The sequence below is a fragment of the Eumetopias jubatus genome, unplaced genomic scaffold, assembly GCF_037043125.1.
Source record: "Eumetopias jubatus isolate StellerSeaLion01/CBP00866 unplaced genomic scaffold, mEumJub1_p1.0 scaffold_10, whole genome shotgun sequence".
NCBI lineage: Eukaryota > Metazoa > Chordata > Mammalia > Carnivora > Otariidae > Eumetopias > Eumetopias jubatus.
The window spans coordinates 61,536,898-61,557,214 of record NW_028274816.1 but is presented as its reverse complement, the minus strand read 5'-3'; the positions used below and the strand labels follow the sequence as shown (position 1 = coordinate 61,557,214).

The 20,317-nt window shown below is 49.5% G+C and overlaps 1 protein-coding gene and 1 long non-coding RNA gene across 26 annotated transcripts; one reads left to right on the top strand and one right to left on the bottom strand.

Annotated features, from left to right (window-relative positions):
• Positions 1-132: 132 nt before the first annotated feature.
• Positions 133-8,353, bottom strand: LOC148163289 (uncharacterized). 5 transcript variants are annotated; one of them, XR_015769238.1, is made up of 4 exons: positions 7,975-8,353; positions 6,198-7,783; positions 2,143-2,331; positions 133-1,858 (listed from the first exon to the last, which is right to left on the bottom strand). It is a non-coding gene; the product is annotated as an uncharacterized LOC148163289 (long non-coding RNA). The 5 variants fall into 5 exon arrangements; XR_015769237.1 differs by having other exon boundaries at positions 6,198-8,348; XR_015769240.1 differs by having other exon boundaries at positions 7,222-8,348.
• On the top strand, positions 7,772-15,131 carry LOC114201815 (leukocyte immunoglobulin-like receptor subfamily A member 6). 21 transcript variants are annotated; one of them, XR_015769209.1, is made up of 11 exons: positions 7,773-8,239; positions 8,395-8,889; positions 9,035-9,337; positions 9,565-9,861; positions 10,069-10,371; positions 10,675-10,725; positions 11,392-11,609; positions 11,936-11,978; positions 12,057-12,094; positions 12,436-12,635; positions 13,262-13,348. XR_015769209.1 is itself a non-coding variant. In XM_088027853.1 (11 exons), exons 1-11 carry the CDS (start codon positions 8,122-8,124, stop codon positions 12,541-12,543), a joined length of 1,800 nt encoding a protein of 599 aa, XP_087883979.1. In that variant the 5' UTR covers positions 7,778-8,121; the 3' UTR covers positions 12,544-13,368. The 21 variants fall into 21 exon arrangements, 14 of the variants coding, with proteins under 14 accessions (XP_087883984.1, XP_087883974.1, XP_087883980.1 ...); XR_015769208.1 differs by having other exon boundaries at positions 7,774-8,239; positions 12,436-12,789; positions 13,262-13,376; XM_088027853.1 differs by having other exon boundaries at positions 7,778-8,239; positions 8,395-8,430; positions 8,605-8,889; positions 12,436-13,368.
• Positions 15,132-20,317: the final 5,186 nt, after the last annotated feature.

Sequence of the window (20,317 nt, the reverse complement as noted above, 5' to 3'; positions counted from 1 at the left end):
TGTTTGTGTTACGTGTATGTAATGGAATATCTTATGGCCAAATGAAGCACAAATTAAAATACCAAGCAATCGCATAAATCACATTGGAACTCAACTAAAAAAAAAGAAGGGAAATTTTAAGAACCACGTGTGTAGAGTTATTCCATTTTATACATAAGTTCAAAAAAGAAGCATATATTATTTAAGGAGGCGAAGTTATGTTTAAGCCTATAAATAAAGGAAGGAAAGAATCCCACGGCATCTCTAAGGTGGTAAACAACACGGTGACGTGGAAGGTTTTGTTCAGGATGGAAACCACCATCTGGAGCACTGGTGGTGTTCTCCATGATGCTAGTCTGTCGACTCGGGGTCCACGTGTTGTTCCTGGTAAAGAACAGGTTTCTCTCTGTAACCTGCTCCTATTCTGCAGACACCTTAGTGAGATGGGGCTGAAGTGGGATGGAACAGCCATAGTGTACACTCTATCCTGAGCATCATCCAACGTCACCTCGGATCTGAAACAGCACCTACGCACATGATGGCACTGAGGTGCCTCAAACAGGATCACTATCTACCCGCGGAGACTCACCTGAGTCTGATCAGACAATGAGCCACGTCCCAGGAAAGAAGCTGGCTCTCTGAACAGCCACTTCAGTGTCATGGGCTGTGTGGTTAGGAATTAAAAACTGGTTCGAATGAGTCAGGACCTGTCATTCCCGGTAAGCCGAACCAAGTTGGAGATCATCGGTGCGGGCCTGGGGCCACTACGGAGACTGGGCATGGTCATCTCTGATTTGGGTTGTCCACTTCGACGATCTGGGGCATGATGGCAGGAACTCTTATTCTGTCATCCAGCTGTCTGTCTATATGTCTGCTGTTTGAACTCTCACATCTCCCGTTTTTCAGAGGATGTACTTTCATCTTCCCTTTCCCTTCATATTTCATAAATTAAACAAAGATCGCATGTCTTACTCCTTTGCTTCCATATTTTTGACCATGTTCCTTAAAAGGAAAACTGGGGTCTTCTCTCAGCAGCTCTTGTCTGAAAACACTAACAGAAAGCATAATTTCCCAAAGCCTAAGATCTAAATCACAGGGCAGAGCCACACACTGTCTGCCACACTGTCCCCAGAGAGGGTGTTCTCACACCCATGATGGACTGTCCTGCTCTGCTTTGGAAAATCCTCCGTGGATCTCCAATTCTTTCTCACGAGATGGTCCTTGCTGCTGAGTCACGCATTCAAGGCTCTGTAGAGTGAGCCTGGCTAACCTGTCCAGACTTATTTCCATCTGAACCTTGCCCCTGCTCTGATCATCAGTTCATTATTCCCAAAATGTGGGCATAAGATAGTAAGTACATGTTGCTCATGCATCAGGGGTGAGCTGATGCCGGGTAATCCTGCTGACGTGTCTCAGTCTCGTTCAGATGTCTGCTTCGATAGCTTCCAGAAAGCGTGCCCACTATCTTTGATTGACAATCTGGGGGTGACTAGGCTCTGCATCGTGGATCTCTAACCACTCCAACGTCTATTTCTGGAATACTGTCAACGAGATGGAGAAGCACAAACCAGGAGGAGAACACCCATGATGCGTCTTGTTGCCAACATGCAGTTGAGGAAATGCCCCTCCCGGTTTACTTTACTTATCAGATGATATCACAAGGTGGACATCAGAGCGGGGACTTGGGCTCCACCACATGGACGGGCACTGAAAATACTCACTTCCAAAAGCTGCAGTACAGGAAGGGAAAGCACTAAGTCTCCAGTGGGGAAGATGCAGGAAAGCTTGAACAGCCACATGAATACCAGATGAGATATATTTCACAGCAAACAATCGTATCACAGAAAAAGAGGGACAGTGCCTGATAAAGGGGTTTCCTCTGTAAGAAAACATGACAATTCTCAATGTGCAAACCACCACGCAAATGACAAAAATGGCTTCAACAGACAGGGGGTTAGGGGGCTGATTCAAAGGGTAACATATGTGAGTCTTGATCTTGGGGTCCTGAGCTCAAGCCCCATGTTGGGTGAGGAGTCTACTTGAATAAAATGTGTGTGTGTGTGTGTGTGTGTGTGTGTGTGTGTGTGTTTAATTTCTTGAATAGGGAAGAAATGGGGAACTCCACAACCAGGAGGAGACTTCAACACTCTTGATTGTACTTACACTTTACATGCAAATTGGGGTGCCACCATTCTGAGTGGGAGATGATCTGCAGACTCCTTGCTCTCCTGGCCCATTTTCCATATGCATCACTGTCCTCAAGCAGGAGCTCTGGGGAGGACCCCTCTCCTCTGAACCCCATAGCATCTTTACGGTTTGAGTGGAGAGCTATACCCAGCATCGACATCTGCTCTGAGGGGGCAGAATGAACAAGATGGTGTGTCCTGAGATGTTGGAGCCACAGGTCCTGCTACCCGTGGGAAGGGGCAGGTGAGCCAGGGGAACTGCTCTGACACTGAAAAGCTGCCCAGCAGGGCCAGGAAGAGGATCCCACCATCCTCCCCGTGGGGGCAGAGGAATACTGCACAACCTCAGCCCACTCCCTCCCACACCCCTTGTTCACTGCTTCTCTGAGGAGGATGCTGTTGGGGTCTCCAGGCAGGCAGCCTGGCTGAAGAGGAGAGAAGCTTGCCCTCCACCCCTGTCTCTTACACCTCACAGCCAACCAGCCAGCAGAAACCACTCAGCGTCCCTCACCCCTGTCCTGTCCACCCCACAGCCTACCCTGCAGCCCACACCTGGACACAGCTGGTCCGCGCAGCCACATTCACCACCTTCCCGGGGATCTGTGCTCCAGGGCCACCTGCTTTTCCAGGTCACCCCGCACACACCCATCTCTGCAACTTCCCTTCAGCATCTGCCCCTTCCCTTCCCAGAGTCCACCCCTGGTCCTCGCCATCCCCGGGGTCAACTGCTTGCTCTTCCAGCTGAACCCAGGGCTGTTCCCGGCGAGTCCAGATGTGTCGCTCCCACCCCAGCTGCCATTCTGCCTCCCTCCACCCAGACTGGGGCAGTTTCCTGTGACACACCCACAGTCCCGCACATGCACGTGCACACACACTCACACAATCATGCTGGGCCCGTAGACCCTTCCCCAATTTCCCAGATCAGCGCTCTGGAAACTCTTCCTCTCCAGCTCCTGTGAAAGTAGAGGCAACGGTAATGTCTGCATCCCTGCTCTCCTGTGGAAGCATGTTTATGAGTCAGGAGGGGGGTGTGAACTTCATGTGATCAATCCATATATATCACGTGGAAGACCAGCTGACACTCAAGGTTTGCCTTCAATTATTGTGTTCATTTTATTTTATTTAAATTATGTCAGTCACCATACAGTACATCTTCAGTTTTTGATGGAGTTCTCAAACTCAACACCAAAAAAAAAAAACAAATAATCAAGTCAAAAAGTGGGCAGAAGACATGAACAGACACTTCTCCAAAGAAGACATACAAATGGCTAACAGATACATGAAAAAATGCTCATCATCATTAGCCATCAGGGAAATTCGAATCAAAACCACATTGAAATACCACCTTACACCAGTTAGAATGGCAAAAATTGGCAAGGCAAGAAACAACAAATGTTGGAGAGGTTGTGGAGAAAAAGGAACCCTCTTACACTGTTGATGGGAATGCAAGTTGGTACGGCCACTTCAGAAAACAGTGTGGAGGTTCCTCAAAAAAATAAAAAATAGAGCGACCCTAGGACCCAGCAATTGCACTCCTGGTTATTTACCCCAAAGATACAGAAATAGTGAAATAAAGGAGCACATGCACCCCAATGTTCATAGCAGCAATGTCCGCAATAGCCAAAATGTGGAAATAGCCGAGATGCCCTTCAACAGACGAATGGATGAAGAAGATGTGGTCCATGTATGCAATGGAATATTACTCAGCCATCAGGAAGGATGAATACCCAACTTTTACATCCACATGCATGGGACTGGAGGAGATGATGCTCAGTGAAATAAGTCAAGCAGAGAAAGTCAATGATCATACGGTTTCACTTATTTCTGGAACATCAGGAATAGCACGGAGGACATTAGGGGAAGGAAAGGAAAAAGAAAAGGGAAATCGGAGGGGGAGACGAATCGTGAGAGACCATGGACTCCTAGAAACAAAGTGAGGGTTGTAGAGGGGTGGGAGGGTGGGGGGATGGGTTAGCCCAATGATGGGTATTAAGGAGGGCACGTATTGTGTTTATTTTAATTGATGACTTACTTAATTTCATTTAAAGTCTCCTTTCCATGTAGGATAACAGCTAGTATGACCTTCATAGAACTTTCTGACTACGACAGTCCTTTGCTTAAATATTCCATAAACCCTGGAAGAGGTGGCCATTTCCTCTTCTGTGAAGACACCAAAGCAAAGCTACAAGAAACACCAACAATCAGGGAAATACAACACTACCAAAGGAAAAGTCACATCTGCATTAGCTGACCGTGAAAACAATGGAGACGACAATTCCAAAATAATTTTCTCAAAGAACCTCGGTGAACTCATCTTCCACCAGGGGCCAGGAACACAAACGACAAAGGACAGTCTCTTCGATAAATGGTGTTGGGAAAACGAAACGTCCACATGCAGAAGATTGAGATTGGACCCTTACCTCACACCATATCACAAAAATCAACGCACGTGGACTGAAGACGGAAACGTAAGACCTGAGACCGTAAAACTACTGAAAGAAGACATACGGGGAAAGCTTCTTGACATCAATGTGGGCAATGATTTTTTGAATATGATCCCAAAAACATGGGCAACAAAGGCAAAAGTAGACAAGTGGGAGTGTCAAACCGAACACCTTCTGCTTGGCCAAGGAATCATCAACAGGGTGAAAAGGCAACTTACAGAATGGGAGAAAATCCTTGCAAACCACGCATCTCATAGGGGATACTTTTCAAATCTATAAGAAGCTCACACAACTCAGTGCAATAAGACTGCTCATACTAAGAATAACCCAAATGAAAATGGGCAGAGGACCTGAACAGGCATTTCTCAGAAGAAGACATCCAGAGGGCTGGTATGTGTATGAAATGGTGCTCAGCATCACTCAGCTTCAGGGAAATACAAATCAAAACCTCAGTGAGACACCAGCTCCCACCTGATACAAGAGCTCTTCTCCAAACAACAAGGTGTAACAAGCCTTGGCAACAGTGTGGAGAAAATGGACCCTTTGTGCACGACTGCTGGGGATGTAAATTGGGGCAGCCACTGTGGAAGATCAGAATGGAGTTTCCTTAAACAGTTAGAAAGAAAGCAACCCTGGGATCCACAGGATCCAGCAATCCCACTCCTGAGTCTATGTCCACAGTAGATGAAATCGGGATCTCAAAGAGACATCTGCACCCCCCCATGTTCATTGCAACATTAACCACAACAGCCAAGATATGAGAACAACCTAAATGTCTGTCTCCAGATGAATGGATAAAGAAAATAGGGTATTTATCTGAAAGGAGTACTACTCCACCTTGAAAAAGGAAATCCTGTCATTTGCGACAACCTGGGTGAACCCGGAGGACGTTTACGGGAAGTGACATACGCAAGACACAGCAGGGCAAGTACAGGGCGATCTCACTGATGTGTGAAATCCCAAACAGCAAACTCCTAGACACCCAGTGGAGTATTAGTTTCCGGGGCCGGGCAAAGGGGGGCATGGGGAGATGTTGGTCAAGGGGTATCAAGTCTCAGTCATGCAGACGAGTAAGTTCTGGAGATCTACTGCACAGCAATGTGACTGGAGCTGACTGGAACCTATCGTATGCTGCAAATTGGCTTAGAGGGTAGGTCTTCAGTGTTCCTACCACACGCAAACATGCACACACACATACACACACACATACACAAATGCTCCCTGCATGAGGTGCTGGGTACATTAATTAGCTTGACTGTGGTGATCACTCCACAAACATACATATATCAAAACATCCAGTTATGTACCTGAAATATGTCCAATTTCTGTTTGTCATTTATACCTCAATAAGGTGGAAACAATATTGTTTCATTTAATTACACCAAGCACTTTGGAAGTCATGTCATTTTTCGTTTTAGATCATTGCACACCGATTTAATGTGTGTGTTTACATTTTTCTGAACGGGTGTGCATTACCGTCTCCCTTGAGGTAGGACTAGATTCTAGTCACAGGTCACCTGGACTGTGACTGTTCCTATATAAGTGTGTATATGTGCTGTGTCTGTCTCTGATATGTTCCAACACTTACATTTTTGCCATTTGTCCTTCATGCTGCACATCACCTTCTCGATCCTGGGTTCCTGTTCACACCTGGGTTCCTTTTTGTTCTTTTTTCTTTTATTTTAAGATTTTATTTATGTATATGAGAGAGAAAGAGAGTGGGGCAGGAGCTGAGAGAGAGGGACAAACAGACTCCGGGCTACGCACAGAGCTTGATGTCAGGCTTGACCCAGAGCTCGATCCCACGACCCCTGAGATCATGACCTGAGCCGAAATCGAAATCGAGAGTCAGAACCTTAGGGACTGAGACACACAGGTGCCCCCTGGGTTCCTGTTCTAACTGAACTAATACACTTGGCATCTGCTCGCTGAGAGTGAAAATAGTCGACTACCTGAAAACATGCAGTTCTGCAAATGCCTTCTCTCCCATTCTCTCTCTACAGCAAGTTGCAGGGAAACCCTTTTCATTTCCTTGTGTGAGTGTATGACTCCAGTCCTGGGAGAGGCAGCTACATCTGGTGGTTAAGGGACCCAACCCCTAAGCCCTTCTTGTCTCTCCTGAGGATGCAGCCCGACCTTCTCTTGGAGCCCTGACCCCTCTGCAATGAGAGGACCGTGGGGAAGCCCTCTGTGTCCACACTGGTGGAAACGTCCTCCCGATGAGCCCTCCGAGGTCCCAGGCACCAGTGGAGACTCAGCTTAGTTCTCTGTTCCCTGCTGGGGTTCCACCTGCATCTGGAAATTTCATTTCCCGTTTCCTTGCGTGTGTCTGTGGCTGCATATTTCAGACGTACTGTGAGTGGCAGTCCTGGTATTCTGAGCAGACAAGGTTTCCGGTGGGCACACGAACCAGCCACCTGACTGCACAGTCGGGCCCCAGGACACCGTCAGCGCAACAGGACCCTCAGCCCATGCTCATCCTCGCTGGTCTGGAAACTCACAGCTCCCCATCCCTCCCGTGACCTCGACACCCAATCCCCACAATCACTCGGGGGGTGAGTTCAGGACGACATGCAGCAGATGGGAACTGAGGCTCAGAGCAAGGACATTACCTCCCAAGGTCATGCTGGCAGAGGATGAGCCAGGAATAGTTCAATGAAGATCCACTTTCCTTCAAAATCAGAGCTCTAGGGCGCCTGGGTGGCTCAGTTGGTTAAGCAACTGCCTTCGGCTCAGGTCATGATCCTGGAGTCCCGGGATCGACTCCCGCATCGGGCTCCCTCCTCACGATGCTTCTCCCTCCGACCCTCCCCCACCTCATGTACTCTCTCTCTCTCATTCTCACTCTCTCAAAATAAATAAATAAATCTTTAAAAAAAAACAAACAAAATCAGAGCTCTAGCCCAAATAAATATCCCCTGACGCTTGCACACAGGACCCCCCAGAGTGGGGAGAACGACTGTGTCCCAGGAACAAGGGGCACCGAGGAGCCAGGAGGGACTTGCAGCGATATTCCCAAGAAGGGGGAGGTGGACAATGCCAGAGCAAAATAGGGAAGTTCATGGAGGTTGTGATAGAAAGAGAACCTACACTGCAGGACCATGAGAAGCCTTGTGTTTCCTTCCTCATTTGCCTGTATTTCTCCTCAGGGCTCATTGCCACCGTGACCTCGACCTGAGCCAAGCAGAAATGTCACACAAGTGTCTCTGCTGACATGAGCTCCCCAGTACAGCAGGAACCCATGTCCCCTGCAGCATCTCTGGGCTCTGGGGACTCCGTCCACAGTGAGGACCCCAGGGATGTGCTGAGGATGGAGACCCCGTGGGGGAGGCTCTGGAGGGAAGGACATGCCCTGGTCTCCTCACCTGGATGGGGCATATCAGGAAGCCTCGGGGTCCACTTGCTGCACCATCATGGACACCAGAGCCAGGCTAGGTCCTGGGGAGGGGCTGTTCCCCTTCCTGTGGGGCTGCTGACGTGACAACCCAGTGACGGACAGGAACAGCCTCCGCATGACCACACCCTGTGTGTCTGCCCGTCCTGTGGGCACCGAGGTCCCTCCCTATGCACTGCTAGAGCCAGAGACGGGAGACGCCATGACCCCCGCCCTCACGGCCCTGCTCTGTCTCGGTGAGATCTGAGGAGGGGAGGGGACGCCCTCTTCTGGGAGGGACCCGCCCCACAGCCAGGCCCTGGGTTGTCGAGACCCCAGACTCAGGAGGCTCATGGGAGGAGGGGTTCTGCTCAGGATTCGGGGCAAACCTCTCACACGAACTCTCTTCCAGGGCTGAGTGTGGGCCCCAGGACCCGAGTGCAGGCAGGTGAGTCTGTCCCCAGGGGTCTCAGTCCCACCTCCTCACTGGGGGTCACCCACCAGGCAGAGGGGATGGAGAGCAGCAGTTCTGGGCTGACGGAGGGGGACGTCTGGGGGTTGGGGGCAGAGCTGGGACCTGGGGGTGGGGAGGTCTTGTGTCCCAGCCTCTGTTTCCTTCCAGGGACCCTCCCCAAACCCACCATCTGGGCTGAGCCAGGCTCTGTGATCCCCTGGAGGACACCTGTGACCATCTGGTGTCAGGGGAGCCTGGAGGCCCAGGAGTACCGCCTACATAAAGAGGGAAACTCAGGGACCTGGGACAGATGGAAGCCACTGGAGCCCGGGGACAAGGCCAAGTTCTCCATGGGATACATGACAGATGATTTACCAGGACGATATCTCTGCTCCTATCGCAGTCCCACTGGCTGGTCAGAGCTCAGTGACCCCCTGGAGCTGGTGGTGACAGGTGCGAGCCCACTCAGGGTGCCAGCCCCAGGCTCTGCCCTCAGGAAGGGGGTCTGCTCTCAGGTGTCTCCCTGTCACAGCCCAGCCCTAGGGATGATGTGGGGGATCTGAGCCCCATTTAACACCGTCCCCTTCTCCTCCCCTAGGATTGCACGACAAACCCAGACTCATAGCCACGCCCAGCCCTGTTGTGACCTCAGGAGGGAACGTGACCCTCCAGTGTGGCTCGTGGGTGGGATTCGACAGGTTCATTTTGATGAAGGAAGGAGAACGCCAGACCTCCTGGACCCGGGACTCCAAGCCAGCCCCCAGTGGGGGGTCCCGGGCCCCGTTCCCTGTGGGCCCTGTGACCCCCAGCCTCAGGTGGACGTTCAGATGCTATGGTTGTTACAGCAACACCCCCCAGTTTTGGTCACTCCCCAGTGACCCCCTGGAGCTGGTGGTCTCTGGTGAGGGAGTCTGATTGTGGCCCCATCCATGTTTTGAGGCACCAGACAGGTTATGGGGGCTCTGCTCCCAGGGGAGCCCCAGACGAGAGGGTGGAATGGGGGACAACAGGGGCTCACAGGTCAGAGACACTGAGGGTGATGGACCATGAGGCCCGGGGGTCAGGACGGGAGAAGGGAGGTTTGGGGAGAATAATCAGCCCCTGCAATCCACGGCTGGTCTCTCCCAGGTGTGTCGGGCAAGCCCTCCCTCCTGAGCCAGCAGGGCCCTGTCGTGACCTCTGGACAGAGCCTGACCCTCCAGTGTCGCTCAGATGTTGGCTACGACAGATTCGCTCTGTCCAAGGAGGGAGCAGGTGACCTTCTCCGGCGCCTTGGCCGGCAGCCCCACGCTGGGCTCTCTGGGGCGAACTTCGACCTGGACCCTGTGAGACCCTCCCATGGCGGCCGGTACACATGCTATGGTGGACAGAACCTCTCCTCCGAGTGGTCGGCCCCCAGTGACCCCCTGGACATCCTGGTCGCAGGTGAGATGCCACAGGTCAGTCAGGACCCCAGACCCTGCACAGCTCCTGCCAGGGGTCCCCAGGTGGTGGTGGTGGACCAGAGGTGTGGGGTCCCCAGGGAGGGAGAGAGACAGAAAGAGACAGAGAAGGGAGAGACCCAGAGGACACAGACAGACTCAGTTCAGAACGAGGGCTGGACAGCCCCTCACCCGCCCTTCCTCTCTCTAGGACAGCTCCCCTACAAACCCTCCCTCTCAGTGCAGCCAGGACCCACGGTGACCTCAGGAGAGAATGTGACCCTGCTGTGTCAGTTATGGAGCTCTCTGGACACTTTCCTTCTGTCCAAGGACGGGGCGGCCGATCCCCCGCTGCGTCTTAGATCAAAGCACCGAGCTGGGCAGCACCAGGCTGAATTCTCCATGAGTCCTGTGACCTCAGCCCACGGGGGGACCTACAGGTGGTACGGCTCAGTGAGCACCGCCCCCTACGTGTTGTCACAGCCCAGTGACCCCCTGGAGCTCCTGGTCAACGGTGAGGGGCCCCTGACCCTGTCCCCTCTGTGTCCCAACATTGTCTTCAGGACCCTGTGCCCAGGAGGGCTCTGGTGTAGGACGGGAGTGAGGGGCTCCGAGGGAGCGTCGGCAGAGGGGTCCCCAGCTCACAGTGCAGGGGGGAGACAGGGCCCTCCCACCCCTGCCTCGTCCTTCGCCCCCATCACCAGAATTCTCCAGGCGGAGGAGGACCTTGGGGGCCACAGGGCACATGAGGGAGAAGAGTGTGGGCAGAGACGGTCTCTAGGGGAAGCTCCAGCCCCCCTCTGGTCTTTTTCCCCAGGACCCTCTACAGACCCTGGCCCCTCACCCACAGGGCCCAGCTCGACAGCTGGTGAGTCACAGGGGCCGCTGTCCAGGGGCTTTTCTTCCAGTCCCTCAGACATGCCAGGGGGACAACGGGGCTCCAGGGGCTCTGAGGGTGAGCGAGGCTCTCAGTGGTGGGAGGGCCCATGGGGAGCAGGGGCTGAGTTACACCCTCGGTTCAGCGTCCTCTGCAGGCGTTGGCCTGGACGTGCCCCTCGCCTGTGTGGGCCTCAGTTTCCCCAAGTAAAGGAGAGAGTCGTGGCCTAGAGTAGAGTTCCCCTCCGTTCTGACCAGGGCTCTGATCGTGGGAGAGGACTCACGGGGAAGCCCCCAGGTCATGACCTATGGGGGGGCTGTCCTTCCGCAACTGTGACAGTGACATTGTAGGAGGAGAGGAGGGAGGGCAATGGCCGGGGCGTTCAGGTGATAGGGGATCTGGAAGGACCCTCAGCTCCAGAAGAAGATGCTGGGACAGGCCGTGCCCCAGGTGAGGAGCCCAGAGCCTCGAGCTGGTGTCCCCACAGGGGACGGAATGAGGAGAGCACGGGGAACCCACAGCCCTGGTTCCAGCCCCAGCCCTGCCGCCCCCATGCTGGGCGACCTGAGACACGTGCATGACCTCTCTGTGCCTCAGTTTCCTGTCTGTGGTGTGGGCGGGATGGGCGGCAATCCCCTGCTGCGTGATCACTGACAGGGTCAGAGGTGAATGCACAGAGCCCAGCAGGTGCCTGGCACACAGCAGGTGCTCAGTTAAATGGCATCACTGGCTCCTTCATGGTGTGGCTCCTGCCCCAGGTCCCCACTGGTACCTGTACGTCCTCATCGGGGTCTCGGTGGCCTTCGTCCTGCTGCTCGGCCTCCTCGGCCTCCTCCTGGTCCAACACCGGCGTCGGGGCAAAGGCAGGAAGCCAGGTGAGAAGGGGAGGGGGTGACGGACCCCAGGGGGTGGTGGCTGCCCCGTGGGCCGACCGAGGGTGGGCTGAGGGCAGCGGCCAGAAGGAAGCCAGAGAGGTGGGAAAGGCTGGTGTGGAAAGACACTTGCAGAATCTCAAGTCAGAGAGTCTAGAAAGAAAACACCCAGGTGGGACCCACGTGCCAACTAAAGGTGTTTCCTCTTTTCAATCTCGGGAGATGGAAAGACACACAGACAATATGTGTGAAGGGCTCCTTTCCCTGGAATCACATGGGGGTGGTCGTAACCTCCGCCCAGAGCGAGGCTGATCCCCAACGTCCTGCAGGGGCTGCAGACCCAGAGCGCAAGGACAGAGGCCTGCAGGACAGGTAACTCTTGCTCGCACACCCCCAGACTCCCAACTACCCGCCCCCTCTATGCCCCTTAACACCCTGTCTCCTCCCCAGCTCCAGCTCAGCTGCTGCTGCCCAAGAGGAGAGCCTCTGTGAGAGGAAGGGGATTGCCCTGGTGATGGGCTGGGAGGGTCTGGGGGTAGGGGACCAAATTCCCACATGCATGACCTTGGCACCTCCCCCCGCCCCACCGCTGAATCCTCTGGATCACAGCTGCCCTGTCTGAGAAACCTCAGGGGACCTTGCCTGAGGTACCCCCATTCGCCCAGCTTCCCTGGGCACAGGCTCTTGTCAAGGCTCGAGTGCAGCCTTCCGTGTTTTCTACTGTAGGCTTTCCCCCACCTCCATCTGCCTTTGAGTTTCTGCCACAATAGTCTCGTCTGTTCTCTCTCTCTCTCTCTTTTAAAGATTTATTTCTATTTATTTATTTTAGAGAGAGAGACAGAGAGAGCACAAGTTGGAGGAGGGAGAGGACAGACTCCACACTGAGCATGGAACCCCATGTGGGGCTCTGTCCCATGATACTGAGATCATGACCTGAGCGGAAATCAAGAGTCGGCCGCTTAACCAGCTGAGTCACCCAGAAGCCCCGTCATGTCTGTTCTCACTTATTTCCACATTGTGTAATCTCAGGCAAGCTCTGTAGCCACTCTTTGGGGCCTCAGTATCTGCCTCTGCAAAACAGGACTGATCATAGTGTTAGTGCTCTCTGGGTATCTACAGTGGTGCTGTCGTGAGGGAGGGCAGCCTCCCTGAGAGGACTCCTGGGGCACGTTTTGAGAACTAGGTAAGTTCATACACACAGAATTCTTAGCCTAGCACATTCGAAGTGTTCATTAAACATTATCTAACACTGATAAGTGAAGCTGTTGGTATGAATGGCATTTCTCCAGACAGGAAGGGGCTGGAGAAAATACAGGCACAGCTCACTTTAGGGTGCTCTGCAGATACTATGGGTTTTCTACAGATAGAAGTTTTGTGACAACCTTGCGTCCAGCAACTCTATCAGTGCCGGTTTTCAAACAACTTTTGCTCACTTCATGTCTCTGGGTCACATTTGGGTAATTATCCCAACATTTCAAGCTTTATCATCATTATTACATTTGGGATGGTAATCTGTGATCAGTGATCTTTGATGTTACTATCATCATTGTTTGGGGGCACCACAAACCACACCCACATAAGATGGCAAACTTAATCAATAAATGTGTGTGTTCTCACACATACCGACCATTCCCCATCTCTCTCCCTCTCCGCAGGCCTCCCTGTTCCCTGAGACACAGCGGTATTGAGATGAGGCCAGTTAATGCCGCTCCAGTGGCCTGCAAGTGTCCAAGTGAAAGGAAGAGTTGCATGTCTCTCACTCTAAATCAAGAGCTAGAAGTGACTAAGCTTAGGGAGGAAGGCATGTCGAAGGCCAACACAGGCCCAAGGCTAGGTCTGTTGTGCCAAAGAGCCCAGCTATAAATGCGAAGGAGAAGTTTGTGAAGGATAGTGAAAGAGCTCATCCAGAGCAAGGCCCTGACTCCCTTCAATTCTGTGAAGGCCGAGAGAGGCGTGGAGGCTGCAGACCAGTTTGAAGCTAGCCGAGGTGGTTCAGGAGGTGGAAGGAAAGAAGCCATCTCCATGAGAGTGCAAGGTGAAGCAGCCAAAGCTGATATAGAAGCTGCCGCAAGTTACCCAGAGCTAGCTAAGGTAATCCGTGAAGGTGGCTACACTAAAGACAGATTTCCAGTGTAGACAAAACAGCCTCCTACTGGCAGAGGATGCCATGTAGGACTCTCATCAGTAGAGAGAAGTCAATGCCTGGCTTCAAAGCCTCAGAGGACAGGCTGACTCCTGTTAGGGGCTAAGGCAGCTGTTGGCTTCGAGCTGGAGCCCGTGCTCAGTGACCATTCTGAGAATCCTAGGGCCCTTGAGAATGACGCTAAATCTCCTCTGCCTGGGCTCCATAAATGCAACAGCAAAGCCTGGATGACAGCACATTGCTTTACAACATGGTTACTGAATATTTTGAGCCACTCTTGAGACCTACTGCTCAGAAAAAAAAAAAAAAATCCTTTCAAAATACTACTGCTCACTGACAATGCACCTGGTCACCCAGGAGCTCTGATGGGGATGTTCAACGAGATTAATGTGTTCGGACCTGTAACACAACATCCATCCTGCAGCCCATGGATCAAGGAGTCATTTCAACTTCCAAGTCTTAGCATAACAAAATACATTTTGTAAGGCTGTAGCTGCCTTAGGCAGTGATTCCTCTGATGGATCTGGGCAAAGTCAACTGAAAACCTTCTGGAAGAGATTCAGCATTCTAGATGCCATTAAGAGCACTTGTGATTTGGGGCGCCTGGGTGGCTCAGTCGGTTAAGCGCTCTTGATCTCAGCTCAGGTCTTGATGTCAGGGTGGTGAGTTCAAGCTCTGCTTTGGGCTCTATGCCTGTGGGGCCTACTTTAAAAAAAAAAAATAACATTTGTAAATCATGGGAAGAGCTCAAAATATCCACATTAACAGGCGTTTGGAAGAAGTGGATTCCAACCCTCATGGATGACTTTGAGGGGTTCAGGACTTCAGGGGCGGAAGTCACTACAGATATGGTGGAAATAGCAAGAGAACCTGGATTAGATGTGGAGCCTGAAGAAGGGACTGACTTGCTGCAGGCTCATGATCAAACTTGAACAGAAGAGGAGCTACTTCTGAAGGAGCAAAGAGAGTGGTTTCCTGAGTTGCAATCTACTCCTGGTGAAGATGCTGTGCAGATTGTTGAAATGACAACAGAGGATTTAGAATATCACATAAACTTGATAAAGCAGTGGCAAGGTTTGAGACTCCAATTTTGCAAGCAGTTACAGAAAGCAGTTTACTCTAGGTAAAATGCTATCAAACAGCGTCACCTGCCACAGAGAAGTTGTGACAGGAAGAGTCAATCGATGCGGCAAACTTCACCGTTGTCTTATTTTAAGAAGTTGCCCCAGTCCCCAGTCCCTGTATCTTCAGCACCCACCACCCTGACCACTCAGCAGCCACCAACATGGAGGCAAGACCGTCCAGAAGCAGAAAGATTATGACTTGCTGAAAGCTCAGATGATGATTAGCATTTGTTAGCAATAAAGTATTTTTTAAATTAAGGTGTGTACATTGTCTTTTTAGATATAATGGTATTGCACAGTTAATAGACTACAATATCATGTAAGCATAACTTTTTTGTTTTGTTTTGTTTTGTTGAGAGAGAGATAGTGAGGGGAAGTTCAGAGGGAGAGGGAGAGAGAGTCCTAAACAGACTCCACACTAAGTACAGAGCCTGACGCGGCACTTGATCTTACAACCCTGAGATCATGACCTGAGCTGAAATCAAGAGTTAGCTGCTTAACTGACTGAGCCATCCAGGCACCCCAAGCACAACTTTTTTCTATCCATCCAGATGCTACGACTATGGCCATGACCTACCAAATCATGCTGCTAGGAGTAGGCATGTGTGCTGGGATGCTGTGTGACCCCTCTGCTGAGCCTCAATGGGCTTTGGGCTCATGTCATCACATCACCTGTGCAAGAGAGCTAGGTACCATTTAAAAAGCTGCCTATGTGCCACTGGTCCCAACAGAAACCTAATGACAAGAGACATGAGCATGTATGCAACAGGAACTATCCACGATGAGCTGGGTATGGTCCTTTCCACTCAGCCATAAGTTTGCAATCCACTGTTGAGTAAGTGGTAGGTTCAGAGGACAAAGATGGGGGTTCCATGCAGACACCTACATACCTACCCTGTCACAATGATGCCTCTCTTCGGTGGTCATCAACAGCTTTGTGGCCTGGGTCGTGTCTGGGCAGGGTGATGTTTTGGAGTAGTGTTGTCCCACCACCACACCAGCAGGACTCTGAAAAATACCAGTGAGCAGATATTTTGGTAATGAACAGGATAATACACTTTTTGTGGAAACAGATTCAACTAGGTGTGAGGATGTACACAAACTCCTGGATAGTAGCTTCTGCCTCGCCTAAATGATCAGGGAACCCGAAGGAGCAGAATCAAGTGGGAGGAGACAGGGCTGTCCAGGACAGAGGCATGTGTAGGCATAGAGGTATAGGAGTGGAGTACAAAGCACTTGGATCTTTGAATCAGATAGGCATGTCCCCAAGATGTGTGCCTGGGTGGCTCAGTCGGTTAGGCATCTGCCTTCAGCTCAGGTCATGATCTCGGGTCCTGGGATTGAGTCCTGCATTGGGCTTCCTGCTCGGTGGGGAGCCTGCTTCTCCCTCTCCTTCTTCTGCTTCCCCTGCTTGTTCTCTCTCTCCCTCTCAAATAAATAAATAAAAACCTTTAAAAAAAAAAGTCTGCAAGAGAGTTCCCTATAGACATAGTCCTTAATGACCAAGGGGACTGGGTGGCTCATTGGGTAGATGTTAGCCAGCCTCTGTTCTTCCTTATCCCAGTGTTTACGCAGTGGGCCTATGGAGGAAGAAGCCATGATGGCAGAGAAGGAGGGTGCTCAGGAGTCTTGTAACATGAACTGCCTTTCATCGGGAGTGACCTAACCACAGACTCTTCTCAATGCCCATTGCTTCAGCAGTGGAGACCAGCACTGAGTCCTCAGTATTGTATCATTGCTATGGGAGTAAATCAGACATGTAGTTGAAGATGATTTCATCCCCAGTGGGATGGACGTGGATGGAGCCTGACTAGTATATACGTGTGTGCACTGAGGCATAACATATACCCCCTGTAGGTGTGCAGTGTGATTAGCTTTGGCCAACGTACAACTCACTTAACAACCGTCGCTACAAACAGTACATAAAACATTGCCGGCGCTCCTAAAAATTCCATGGTGAGCTTTTCAGTCAACCTGATGGAAGTAAACAGCAACCAGCTTTCTCTCTCTAGGAAATAGACTTGCTTATTGTAGAGTTCACAGAAATGAAACCATAAAGTATATGCTGTGCCATGTCTGCACTCTTTTGTGCAATAGGTTTTTGAAAACTCATCCCTTTTATGGGTCTTTTTAAATTTCATTTATCTAATGATTATAGATGTTGAGCATTTTTTCATGTGTTCATTATTATTAATGTTTTCTTTAAGAAATGTCTGTTCAAATTGTTTTGCTCATGTGGGAGGGTTTTAGTATTATTTGTAAAAGTCCTTATTTATTCTACAAATAATCCTTTATCGGAGGGACACACACACACACACACACACTTCTCAGTCTTGGCTTGTTTTTTCCATTACTTAATGCTGTCTTTTGAAGAGAAAAATTTTTAATTTTATGAAGTCCAATAAATCTTTTTGTTGTTGTTTGTGCTTTTTGTACCTTGCTAAGAAATCTTTGTCTAATCCAAAGTTGTGAAGATCTTTAAATTGTTTTTTTTAAGATGTCTTATGGTTTTGACTTTTGCTATTAGGTCTATGATCATTTCATGTGAATTACCGTGTATGGTGAGGGTGTGAGGTAAAGGTCAAAGTTCATTTTTTTTCCAAATAGATATCTAGTTGTTCCAGGAACATTTGTTGAAAAGATTATCTTTTCCTCAAGGAAGTACTTCTGTCTCATTGTTAAAAGTCAGGGGCACCTGGGTGGCTCAGTTGTTAAGTGTCTGCCTTCAGCTCAGGTCATGATCCCGGGGTCCTGGGATCGAGCCCCGCATTGGGCTCCCTGCCCCATGGGAAGCCTGCTTCTCCCTCTCCCACCACCCCCTGCTTGTGTTCCCTCTCTCGCTGTGTCTCTGTGTCAAATAAATAAATAAAATCTTAAAAAAAGTCAGTCAATCATATATGTGTGGGTTTACCTCTGGCATCTCTATTGTTTATTTTTTCCACCTACCTATCCCTATGCAAATACCACACCATCCATTACATTTCTTCCTTCCACAGAAAGTCTTGGCATAAGATGTCCAGTTTTATTCCTTTTCAGAATTGTTGTGCTATTATTGTTCTTTTTATATTTCCACATATGTATTAGTATCAGCTTGTCAACTGCTAAAAGAGATAGTTGGGCTTAAAAAAAATTATTTAAGTAATTTCTACACCCAACATGGGGCTAGAATTCATGATACTGAAATCAAGAGTCACACACTCTTCTGACTGAGTCCGCCAGGTGCCCCAGCTAGTTGGGATTTTGATTTGGCTTGCTTACCAGTTTAGAGAGACCTGATATCTTGACAATATTGAATGGTTTTTAAAAAGTTTTTTATTTTGCTTCCAGTTAGTTAACGTACAGTGTAATATTAGTGTACAATATAGTGATTCAACACTTTCATACATCAACCAAGGGTCACCACGACAAGCGCAGTCCGTAATCCCCACCACCTATTTAACCCATCCCCCTACCCACCTCCCCCCTGGTAACTATCAGTTCTCAACAGTTAAGAGTCTGTTTGTTGGTTTGTCTTCCTCTTTTTATTCCTTTGCTCCTTTGTTTTGTTTCTTAAATTCCACATATGAGTGAAATCATGTGGTATTTTTCTTTCTCTGACAGACTTATTTTTTTTTAAAGATTTTATTTATTTATTTGACGGATAGAGTCACAGCGAGAGAGGGAACACAAGCAGGGGGAGTGGGAGAGGGAGAAGCAGGCTTCCTGCGGAGCAGGGAGCCCGATGAGGGGCTCGATCCCAGGACCCTGGGACCATGACCTGAGCCGAAGGCAGACGCTTAACGACTGAACCACCCAGGTGCCCCTCTGACCGACTTATTTTGCTTAACTCTAGCTCCATCCATGTTGTTGCAAATGGTAAGATTTCATTCTTCCTAATGACAATGTTGAGTCTTTTCTTTATGTTTGTTTATTTATTTATATTTTAAGTAGGCTCCATGCCCAACATGGGGCTTGAACTCACAACCCCGAGATCAACAGTCACACACTCCACCGACTGAGCCAGCCAGCCGCTCCCAATGTTGAGTCTTTCAGTCAATGAATGTGGTATCTGTTTTTAGTTCTTTAATTTCTCTTAGCTAAGTATTCTAGTTTTTAGTCTTCAGACCTTGTACATCTATGCTTATACTTATCCCTACATTTGTATAGTTTTTGGAGCTATTATAATAGTATTTTAATTTTGCTTTCCAGTTGTTCCTCCTTAATTTATAGAATAAAGTTCAGTTGATATTTCTTCCCCTTCAATCTGTATGCTTTTTATTCCTTTCATTTGCTTTACTGTTAGGCAGTTCTGAATAGAAGTTGTGAGAGTATCATTGACTTGTTTCATACTGTAAAAGTGTTCAGTATGATGATATTAGCTAAAGGTCTTTCATAGATGCTCTTTATCTGATTAAGGAAGTTCCCTTCTACCACTGTGGTAGATAGAAAGCTGCCACTTCCTCCTAATTCCCAAAGGTGTCCATGCCCTAATCCCTGAAACCTGTGAGAATGTTACCTTACAGGCCAAGAGGACTTTGTAAATGTGACTAAGTAGCTTGAGATGGGAACATTACCCTGATTATCTGGGTGAGCCCAGTGTATTCACAGGCTTCTTATTAGAGGGAGACCAAAGGGTCAGAGTCAATGGTAGGGGATGTAAGGACGGAATCAAGAGGCTGCAGTGATGGAAGGAAGGGGTCAGGAGCCATATGCTGCAGGCAGCCTCTGGAAGCTGAAAAGGCAAGGGAACAGATTCTCACTGCAGAGTTACCAAAAGCAAGCAGCCCTGCTGACACTTCAGCGTTAGCCCAGTGATTTTGTATTTGTGACCCCCAGAACTGTAAGACAATAAATCTTTGTTGTTGAAAGTCACCAAGTTTACAATAATTTGTTACAGCAGCCATAGGCAATTAACACAGCCACTTAAGCTTTCTTTTGATTGATGTTTGCAGAGAATATATTTTTTATCTTTACCTCCTGTAGACTGCACATCGTTGGGTCTTGGTGGTGTTAATCCAGTCCTATGATCTCTGCTATTTAATTGTGATTTCCCCGTTTACACTTAATATAATTACTGATAAGGTTGATTTTAGGTTTATACCATCTTATTGTTTGCTTTCTGTTTGTCCCCCTCTTATTGTTTGTTCTTCAGTTTTCCCTCTCCTGCCTTCTTTTGCTTTTCGGAATATTTTTAAGTGTTCCATTTTAATTTATTGGTGTCTTTTTTTTGAGGGGGAGGGGCCAAAGGAGAGGGAGACAGCATCTCAGGCAGGCTCCATGCCCAGTGTAGAGCCCAACACAGGGCTTGACCTCATGACCCTGAGATCATGACCTGAGCTGAAATCAAGAGTTGGATGCTTAACCAACTGAATTTCCCAGACTCCCCTATCTATTGGTGTTTTAACTATAACTCTTTGTATGTTGTTTTTAAAATGGCTACTGTAGGTATTATACACGCCTAATTT